This window comes from Etheostoma cragini, chromosome 17 (genome assembly GCF_013103735.1).
Source record: "Etheostoma cragini isolate CJK2018 chromosome 17, CSU_Ecrag_1.0, whole genome shotgun sequence".
NCBI lineage: Eukaryota > Metazoa > Chordata > Actinopteri > Perciformes > Percidae > Etheostoma > Etheostoma cragini.
This window is the reverse complement of record NC_048423.1, coordinates 7,392,547-7,403,195: the sequence shown is the minus strand read 5'-3', so window position 1 is coordinate 7,403,195 and position 10,649 is coordinate 7,392,547. Positions and strand designations below refer to the sequence as shown.

Below are 10,649 nucleotides of genomic sequence, written 5' to 3'. Positions count from 1 at the left end.
ACACACACACACACACACACACACACACACACACACACTCACACACATGCACACACACACATACACACACACAGGCTTGGACATGCATGCATGCATCCCCCTTACCTTCTCTCAGTGCACGCTCTCCCTCTCCTGCGCAGGAAGTGAGGGATGGGATCAAATGAGTGAGGGAGCAAGGATGGAGGAGGAGGAGGAGGAGGAGAAGGGGATGAGAGCTGGTCGAGAGGAGAGGAGGAGCAACAGCAGGTTGCTGTCGGGTGTTCTTCTGACTCCGTGTCCCATGGGGTGCTGCTCACTCCCTACTTCAGGAGGTGTCCCTTCAGGGCTGTCCCAGCTCCTGTGTGCCCTGGTGTGGTGCAAAGCTCCTCAGGCACTCTCCTCACTCTCTGTCTCTCAGTCCTTCACACGTGGACGCTTGTCCTGCTAAAACTGTGTGAATGTCACCCGGTCAGTGAAGCCTGTTTCCTTCTCTTCTCTTCTCTTCTCTTCTCTTCTCTTCTCTTCTCTTCTCTTCTCTTCTCTTCTCTTCTCTTCTCTTCTCTTCTCTTCTCTTCTCTTCTCTTCGTCACTCTTTTCCCCCCTTCTGTTTACCTCCTATGGTAGTGAACAGAGCTCACTTGCAATTCAAATGTGTGATTGTGTGTGTTTGTGTCTGAATGTGCAATCTGATAGTGAGGGAGCAAGTGGGTGAGTGTGAGGGGGCTGGCGCTGGGGTTACTAAATGGGGGTGGTGATGAGGAGAGAGAGAGAGAGAGACAGAGAGAGAGAGAGAGAGAGAGAGAGAGAGAGAGATTGTTTGTGTTGTCAAGAGCAGCCTTAGGGAAAGGTGAGGTAAGGTAAAAAGTTAAATAGCCTGCCCTACATTAATCCGGCTGGTCTGATAACATCTTTGTTAAGAGAGTTTGTCAGTCAGTCTCATCATCAGTTGTGTAGACTTATATTTTACATATTTCCTGTTTCGGGCTCCCAGACCAGGGTCGGGAAGTGGCAGTATTTTGCTTAGGCTGCCTCTAAATTAACATGTTTAAATGGAAGGTCGGCCTATCAGACGCTTAATGGATTTATGCAAACATTTGGTGTGCATGCTGTCTTTAAAAGAAACTAAAAACTGTATATTTGCTGAGGAAACCAAATGTTGGTGCAGCGACATATGTTAATTTTGAACCTTTGTATTTTTGATGGTGGGCTAATAATAATAGACTAAGAAAACTGCATTTGTTTTTTTCTGCAGACATGGAAATAAAAGAAAAAGTAACACGTTTATCTACTTATGATGATTGTTTTATACATACATATGATATCATTTTCTAAAATAAACCTCCTTACATTCTTTCTCTCTCTGCGTATTTTTCTCATCCAAGCCTTTTTATTCTTGATTTCAGTCTTGCTTAAATAAGTCTTACTAAGTTAAAGAACATTGTTGCACTTAGGCTAATGACTGGTGTTTGCTGCCTGGGTCTTGGTTTCTGAGTGAATCCCCCATCTGTGGAGTTGAAATTAAAAACCTGTGCCCCTGCATATGATAATGAGGGCACAATATAATGAACTGGAAACCTACCGGACATATACTATAAAGTCTGTCTACAGGACAGACATATTGAAGGCTTTATGTCCCCCAGCTATAGGTCAAGTGTAGCTCTCAGAGGATTGTGGCTCTCCAACCCCACCCAGCCCTCTCATCTGCACACAATAGTGGGCCTAACGTATACATGCTCTCTCTCCTGAGCTCTTTAATCAATATCATTAGGAAAATAGAAAGAGGCTAGCCACATTGTGTGCTAACTCCCTCTCTTCCATTCTGTGATGGGGCCTTTTCTCACTCATTCACCAGGTACTTCAGTGTGAGGCTTTTGAGGTCGCTCTGAATGGGACCCACTCCACCCAGAGGGAATATTGTCTGACCGGAGGCTCAAAATCTGAGAGACACCCTCACTTTCCCTTCCTCGCTGTCTCTGTCTGCAACATCACCTCAAAGAAGAATAAAAAATGTGTCACATGAGCGCTATTAATAAATGTATCACAACTGGTACTTTTTTTTTCTTGAGTGAGGACCCTTTGCTGCGGCTGGACTCTCTATCAAAGCTAATCTTCCTCTCTGTATCCCGCTCCATTCGCTGGCCCACTTTACAATCCCTAAGAAGTTCTGAAAGTCGGCAATCTGGCAGAGCACGATAGAGGCGGCTGCTTTTGAAGATTGGATGGTGATTAACCTTAGAGAGATTACTGCACACATACAACTTTGTGTGTGAGCTGTGTTCTAACAACTTTTATGTTGTTTTTTGGGGGGGAATTTGTGTTGAGAAACACAATGTAGTCTGTTTCCTGAGACTTTGGACATCTGTCAGATGTCTGTCAGACTTGGAATTGATGCACAAGCTTGGGTGACACACACCCACAAGCTCTCACACACATCCTCTCTCAGTTTCACTGCCATCGTGAATGGCCTGAATATTTCTTTTGATCCACAAACCTCATGTGTTGCCGTTTAATAATTTATCGACATACAGTCACCGGACAAACTCCATCCGCACAGAGAGTGACAGAAAGTAAGAGTAAAAATTTCATTTGGCATAATTGCATGAAAAGAAAGCGCAAACTGGCCTTTTCATCTATTATGAATGTCTGATTACAAGCCATGCATAATGCAAGGGGTCGTCTTTATGACAACCATGTATTAAATATCATTTTCTGGGGGTTGGGGGGGTCTTTGGTTGCATGATTTCCCCGCCCCAGTTAGTTGGCCTTGGTAACAAGGACCAGTCCATGAACAGTGTTGTAAAGCAATAAGAGCCAGAGGGACTGACAGAGAGGGAAAGTGATGAAGAAAAATTGATAGAGAGGGATGAGATGAAATGGCGGGACATGAAGGAGGGAGGATGTGCTAGCTGAAAACGGGTTAACAGGAATCCTTATTTTTAACAACATGTCATCACCAGCCACCCATCTGCTCCTGTGCTGACAGAGTCCATTGGGAGAGAGAGTGTGTGTGTGTGTTTGGGAGAGAGAGAGACAGAGAGAGAGAGAGTAACGCAAGAAAGCAATCACAGATCAGATCTCTGATCAGCACCAAAAGGAGGAGAGTGAACAAGGTCAGAGAGATGGGTGGCGCACATATCTCTCTCCTCTTATATCCAAATGGTGTGTGACAGGCGAGGACAGTATGTGAACGTTGTTTGTGTGTGTGTGTGTGTGTGTGTGTGTGTGTGTGCGTGTGTATGTGACAGGAAGGTAAAGTAGGATTAGGTGGATCCATCTACAACTGCCCTCTCGTGTTTGGATGGGGGGATGGAAGGTGGTGGAGACGGTGGTCCTGTAGTAATGAAGGGGAATCTCTTGGCACAGAGGAGGGGGAGGGGGGGGGGGCACGAAGACACACAAAGAAAGAGCAGCAGTGAGGGAGAGGAGCTGTGGGCTATGCTGGTCCTCCAGGGGTGGCCCCCAACAGTTTTGTCATTTATTTTTTCGGATAAAGGAAGTAGTCCCTAGAGAAGAAAGGTGCGATTGAGGAGAGTGGTTTGTTGGAGGAGGTAGTGGGGACATGGACTTAGTATTGAGAACATTCTCATTTTTTTTTTTACATAGCGGAATGACAGGACAAACAGCTTTCCGTTCCACAGGTCACTCATCATTAGCAAATACATTTACATCTCAGTTCAGTAAAATCTCTTTTGCGTTTGTTCTGTCTTCATGCCTGTTTTCCTTGTTTTTCTCCCAGTTTAGACTTGTTTTTCACTCCGTGCGCCATAACGAACTGCAGCCTTCCAGTGGTCCTCTCCACTTTCTCAAAAGTTTTTAAGTGAAAATCCAATGGAATGAAAACATCTTGTTTTGATATTTATGATTATGCACTTTCTTTCTGCACGACATGTGGAGCAAGCAGTCGTCGGTGCTTGCTTGCCTCGCGTCTGTCTGCACTAAATCTGCATATCACATTGAGCACTGAAATCTCTCCCCCTTTCTTCATCTTCTTTCCAATGTCTTTCTTTCTCGCCTCCCTCATCCTTCAGGCATAGTAAATGTGAAGGCTAATTAGTCCATAGAAACCAGTCATAGAACCCACACACCCGCACACATCCTCCTATTGATCTTGTAGCACCAATACGAGCAAAACCACACACACATTCACACAACTGACAAACAAGATGCAACAAGAGTTTTCAAAGCAGCATGTATTATAGATGATACATGCGTACAAAAAGTCGGCAAGCTGGCATTATGCAAGTTTTCTGACCTTGACAGAGGTCAAGTGTTTCAAATAGTCTGCATCATGCTGGGAGATGCTATTTACAGAGTCGGCTGTAAAGGAAATATTTTGCAGCATCAAAACCTTTTTTCTTGCATTTCCTCTTCTCTTCAGTTCCTCCCGCTTTCTCAGCCATCCCTTCCCCCCTCTCACTCTCTGTTCTCAGTCTTTCCCTCATTTCTGATCCATTTTTTATGCATTACTCCATTTTTCTCAGCTCCCATTTAAAGTGCATTACCTCCTCCCATCTTTCACAAACACACTTTGTACTTCTCTCTCCTTCTTTCACTTTACTTTCTTCCCTCACTCTCCTCCAGTGAATTATGACACTTTCCTCTACTTCTCCTCTTCACCCTCTTTGTTATCTCTTTCTCTCTCTCTTCACTGGTCACGTCATCCCATACTAAGTGTTTCTTTTCCTCTTTGTCTTTATTTCCCATCTAGTTTTTATTCAGTGTACATCACGCTGTATGTCTGCACTGCTGTCATCCTGCCTTTTAATTGGTTATTCGAAGCATGCCATGTAATTTGGATTGGCCATTGTCTCTGCTCTTTTACAACACAAGACTGGCTGTCAGTCCGTTCAGACATTTATTTACACAGATGAATGAACAGACAACCAGCAGACTTTCAGATTTGATGGGGTTATAAATCCTTATGTTACGAGCATGAATACTGGCGTGAAACTGATGCGTAAACAGTGTGTAGAGATTCCAATTGTATAGCTTTTATATTTGGTAACTATGGTGCTGTTATCTCCGAAAGGTTCTTTTACAGAAATGTAAAAAAGAAGAAAGGAGTTCATGGCTGTTTTTCATTTCAAAGGTGGTTCTCTTTGATTGTAGGACACAGCTTGCGGGACCCCATTCTCATTGCTGTGGATAAAACAAACAAAAAACTAATCATTTTGGTCTGAAATAGCCTGTGATATAAGTGAGACAAATTAAAAGTTAAAAAATTGATTTGATTGAAATGAAAATGCATATTTTACCTATATATACTGTAAATATATCTATTTATATGTAGATATATATATCTCTATATATAGAGAGAGATGTATATATGAATAATAATTCTAAAACTCTGAAATATGTCCTTGTAGGTAATGGCCTTTAGTTGTTTAATTTAATTACTACTGAACAATTCAAATATAAGTTCAAATATGAGTGCAATAGAATTTAACAATGACATATTTTACATAAATATGTGTGGTCAATAAAAGTTAATATAAAGTTGTGCAATTTGTGCAAAAACTCAATTTTCTATGTATAGATACAAACCAATTTGGGTTGTAGTGTTCACAAATTCAGATTCATGCACTCAATATCTAAAAGTTGTATTATATTTTTCAAATTGTTCAGTTCAGTTCAATATGGATTCAAAAATTTAAATCTTGTCAAATCATTTAGGTAACTTGTGTTCACATCTCAAGTTTGAACAATCAAGCCTGAACCATTTTACTTATTACGAGGAGTACTACTCGACTCTAATACAGTAATGAAACAATATTCTTCCAGAAGTCAATAAAAGTCTGAATGTCTTGGCCTCCACCACAACTATTTTGACCATTCCTTTTCCAATCTGCTTCTCGTAAATCCATCAATTTTATGGACATGCAGTACCAAATTGCAACCTTAATGAATAAGTGTAAGCATCATCCAGGAAATTGTTTTTCTAAGAAGATGACAATTCATGATTTAGACACAATTTTAGGTAAAACTTGTAACATAGTATCCTGTTAACCTAGTTGAAAATCGTTTTCTTTTCTTCAAACTAAAATAAATCACTTTTAATCTGTTACAGTAGGCTATAACCTTCATCAACATCTATCTGTTACCATGAGAAATTACAGGAAAATTGGGCAAAAGCTGTGACTAACACATGAAATGGTAGAACCAGTCCTCGGAGCGATCCACCAGACAGGTCGTCCACTCTTGCAGGGTCACTTTCCTGTTCCGGTTCTGATCACATGACCTGCAACACAGCACATCATGACATTACCATTCACTCATACTTTTATGGACCCATGCACTTGTTACATGCCTATACAACATGAAAGATACACACAGAGATGGTATGAACACATATGTACGAAAACATAAGCATTGTGGCTCTTCAACAGCCACTGTCTTTCAGGTCACCCTGCAGCATTATCTCTGAAGGGTACTCCCTCAATTTGTGTTAATCCATGGGCAACGGGAGACACAGTGGGTAATAAACATTATCATTGCTCGGAATGGCTTGACATTGATACAGCCAGCCCTACTTACACAAAACCTGTCACTGCTAACTGGCAGAAAAAAAGGGGGTGAGTGGGAGTATTGATGGTAGAGAAAGTGGAGAGAAGGATGAAAGAATGAGTTAAAATGAAAGAAGGGTTGACAAAGGAAGGGAAAGGATACATATATTTGAAGATGAAGCAGGAAGCACAGAAGGGGGAAAGAAGAAGTATTGAAGGGGAGGAGGAGTAAGATGAACGAGAGATGGTACGGTCATGAGATCGGAGGGGAGGAGGACACAGGAAGCGGGTGTTGGCATGGAGAATGAATAGCTAGAGAACAGCATGGTGGGAGGTGCAACTTGGTCACAGAGCGGGGTCGAAATGTGCCTGTGTGACATTTTTAACCCTTGGTGTTTCAGTAATTAGCTGGAAAGTAACGTATTGCAAGAGACAGAAGGTTCACATTATGAACCTTTGTGGGACATATGGTGATATGAACATGTTGAGGAACACCCCTCTTACATTATTAACAACTCAGTCACACAAATGGTAAGTAAGATTTTACCAAATAGGCTGTGAAATCAGAAATTCTTTCCTCCTATTCTACTGGTTTCCTAAAAATACATGAAACACTAAAATCGATCATTAGTTGATACATGTGAATGTTATGATGGTATGTGTTTCTGACTTTTAAGAAAAAAACCCGCAATACTATCATTTAAGTTTAAGGCATCTAAGTTAATCATCGTAAGATTCTCCTGTTATCTAATATCTAAAATTGGAGCTATACTTGGAGGCCTTTCTTTGCAGCCCTTGCTAGAGCTCCTGGAGGTGGGACTGACTGAAAGAATGGTGTAGCACAGTGCTCCAGTGGCATCCTCTTATAACGCAGCTTCCTCAGGTCCCGGCGGCTCAACTTGCTATCGTTGTTCTTGTCCAACGCGATAAATCTTTGCTAAAGAGAGAGAAGAAGAAAGATAAAAGTAATGGTGGGAAAAAAAACACTCATGTAGAACTCATTGTTTGCACAGCTTTTTTAATTGATATGGCAATAAATGAAAGAAACATGAATTGTTAGCCATGCTTACAATATTATGTCTATGGACGGCACTGTTTAGATCTAGTGGATGGATTACAAATTGCAATCCATCCACTAGATCTAAATGTCAAAAATAATTGCAATTTGCAATTATTTTTGACATTCAAGAACTTCAGAGGATGAATCCTAATGCATTTGGTGATCCCCTGACTTTTCATGTAATGTCACCACCAAGTCACAACTGTATGACCAAATACCTGTAAAACTCCTAGCATTATCACAAGGGGGTAAGCCTCTCGTCACAACACAAATGGCTCCTATGGCGCCTTTTCAATGCTAACAAGCCATCACCTGCCGTTAGATATCTATTGACTGCCATTCATTTTGACGTCACTTTGACAGCAAATAACTTTACATGTGAAACGTTTAAAGACGCTACTTGTCCATATTTTATTTCTTAAGAAACATGACAATGTATAAAAGGCTCCATTAACTTGTATCTCACGTTATGGCTCCGTAGCAGACGTTACTACTAGACGATACTGTTGCATAGTAGACAACTGTAACTGTAACATTACAGGATAAGCTTGCAGGCAATTTAGACTTACATTAGCTGGTATTTTTAATAACTAATGTTAACCATCATTTTAGTTAGCAATAATTAGCCTGTGCCTATGTTATCTCCTACCATATACCTACGCTCTCCATCTCTGCAAGATTCGGAATGATTCAGATTTCTCTTGGCAGAGCTACCAGAAGACTTACAACTTTCAGACAGGTTGCTCACATCAGATCTATGTCTTCAAGCTCAGCTGGAGGCTGCAGCTGGACCATACTGGCAGTAAAGCTCAGCTATCACCGGTGCTTCTAATAGCCTTCACTGGTCTCCGTCCAGAGCAACGGGATCCGTTGGTCCATTACTTTAACTGTCTGTGCATTACCATCAGCATTAAGCTGTATTTTGTATTTACTGCTAATTAGCAAATACTAACTAGCAAATGATTACCATGCTAACACATTAAAAAAACCTGCTAAACATCAACATGTTAGCATTGTCATTTTGAGCATGCTAGCATGTTGATGTTAGCATTCAGCCCAAAGCATTGCTGTGCCTGAGTACAGCCGACAGCTAATAGCATGGCTGTTTTTACAAAAAAGTTCTATTTTCTCTCCATGCTAGGGTTAACATTTTTGAAAGATGAAATTCTAGGCAATATGCACATTGTATAAATAGTTTTGTTCCAAAAAAAACCACCTGAACGACATAATTTTTCAGACCATGAGAAATAAAGCTGAAGTTTTCTTTTAATTAATGTCAAGCCAGGAGGTCAAGGGGGCTGGCGGGAGCATATTAAGTTATTCATCCATCCACCATCTTACTGAATAATTAATGATTATTGACCAATCCTATTTATACATGGTGTTCTTGAGAGCCCCTGTCTCATTCTGTGGACAACCACACCACAAGCAACACAATCACTTACAGTAGGTTGTTAGCATTGATTTCTCACTGGACAATGCATGATAGTTTGTGTATTAGCACGATGAAGGTGTCTGGTGTCAAAAACAACTAAATGTTTAGTGTTAGGTTACACTGGGAATGGAAGTGATGCCTTACTTTATATTGTTCTTCCGGCTATAGTTCCTTTAGCATTACATTTTGTGTATATTGATTTGATTTGCATCATCATAGATCATGCTAGAACTCCACAATCATATTCAGGTGACAACCTTTGATGTCTGTCAGTGTGCTGCTTTGGCTCACTTTATAGCATGAGGTTTCAGCTACCTGTGCTAGTTGTGTCCTCTGGGCATGGCTGAGGCAGCTCTGGGGCGGGGTAGAAGGTACATAGGACTCCCCCATACGACTCAGGAGCAGGAACCAGTCCAGAAGACGATATGGAAACTGGCTTAACTCCTCCTCAGTACATATAGCCTTAGGGACTGATCAACAAGGAGAGCAGAGCTACTTTGGCGGGCTGCAGTAGACAGTGGAAATTGTGTGTAATATCTTATGCTGTGTGTGTTTACCCAGACAGGGTCCTGTGTGAGCTAGTCCGGTGCGGCGTCTCTTTCTGCAGGCTTCTTTATGCAGCAAACACTCATTCCCATAGGTCTTTCCTAGAACACTGCACACTGGTGCCCTCTGCCTGAATGCACAAGCCAGTGTCCAGATGCAAAACTTCATGTGAGGTGCACCGCTGGATTATATAAACTGCTGTGATCTCATATCCCCAAATCTAAATCTTGTTTTTGTTTAATATGAATATGATTAACAAAACAAAACAAAGTGAGTATGCAACTTTACATAGAGATAAAGGATACATTTATGTAGATAAAAACATTTACAAAATGTATACAAACTAAAATAGACTGACTTGTTTTAAATGTTATGAGGCGTTTACCGTGGACAGGACTGAGGACAAACACACTTGGGGATAAGAACTCCATTTTCCTGAACTACCTGGCACCAGGATCCCACTGGAGTGCGGCATTTCAGCAGCTCACAAAGCTTTTCTGAAACACAAACATTCTGGTTACTACATCATTTTTATGTTTCCTAATTTAACTTTGACTCCAATGACCACTAATTCAGACTTCAGTGCTGAATAAAATGTGTTTAGTTGAGAGCATCATATTAAATGTCTCATTAGGGTCTATTAAGGATAATGAAATGCCATAGAGTGGTAGACGAAAAAACAAATGACATTAGAAAAAGAAAAGCAAATTAATGATTGAAAACTTACTTTTTTTAATCATTGCTATACAGTCAATTCTTGGTCAAAAATAATAATAGCATACTTGTTTTCTTGTCTACTTTTTGGACTCTGAACCATCCTTGCAAGGTTTTAGATGGTGAATTTTTCTCAGCAGCCCATGATGCTTTCTTTTGTACCTTAGACTATAATAATACCCTCAAATAGAACTTACTTTGTCTACAAGAGATATGTAACTGACATACATCAGAAAATGGCATTCCTCTACTGTACTGTATTTACCTGGCTCTACTCTGCCAATATACGGTCTCAGGCTCTCCTCAGCTTGTCGTTGTCTGCGCTGGGCTCTGCCTCCCTGACACACACACACACACACACACACACACACACACACACACACACACACACACACACACACACACACACACA

At 41.0% G+C, this 10,649-nt stretch overlaps 2 protein-coding genes across 3 annotated transcripts in view; both read right to left on the bottom strand.

The window, feature by feature from the left end:
- ndnfl (neuron-derived neurotrophic factor, like) overlaps positions 1-696 on the bottom strand; it is a 10,250-nt gene extending 9,554 nt beyond the window's left edge. For both annotated transcript variants that reach the window (XM_034897331.1, XM_034897332.1), the window contains exon 1: positions 106-696. The gene's annotated coding sequence lies outside the window, so the exon portion shown is untranslated. The remainder of the gene's footprint in view (positions 1-105) is intronic.
- A 4,119-nt stretch (positions 697-4,815) lies between these two features.
- LOC117960804 (SPARC-like protein 1) overlaps positions 4,816-10,649 on the bottom strand; it is a 7,339-nt gene continuing 1,505 nt past the window's right edge. The window contains exons 3-9 of the mRNA XM_034898994.1: positions 10,503-10,575; positions 9,909-10,020; positions 9,535-9,653; positions 9,293-9,447; positions 7,307-7,419; positions 6,123-6,217; positions 4,816-5,118 (exon numbers count right to left, since the gene is read on the bottom strand). Coding sequence (XP_034754885.1) covers positions 5,063-5,118; positions 6,123-6,217; positions 7,307-7,419; positions 9,293-9,447; positions 9,535-9,653; positions 9,909-10,020; positions 10,503-10,575 — 723 coding nt within the window. The 3' untranslated portion in view covers positions 4,816-5,062. The remainder of the gene's footprint in view (positions 5,119-6,122; positions 6,218-7,306; positions 7,420-9,292; positions 9,448-9,534; positions 9,654-9,908; positions 10,021-10,502; positions 10,576-10,649) is intronic.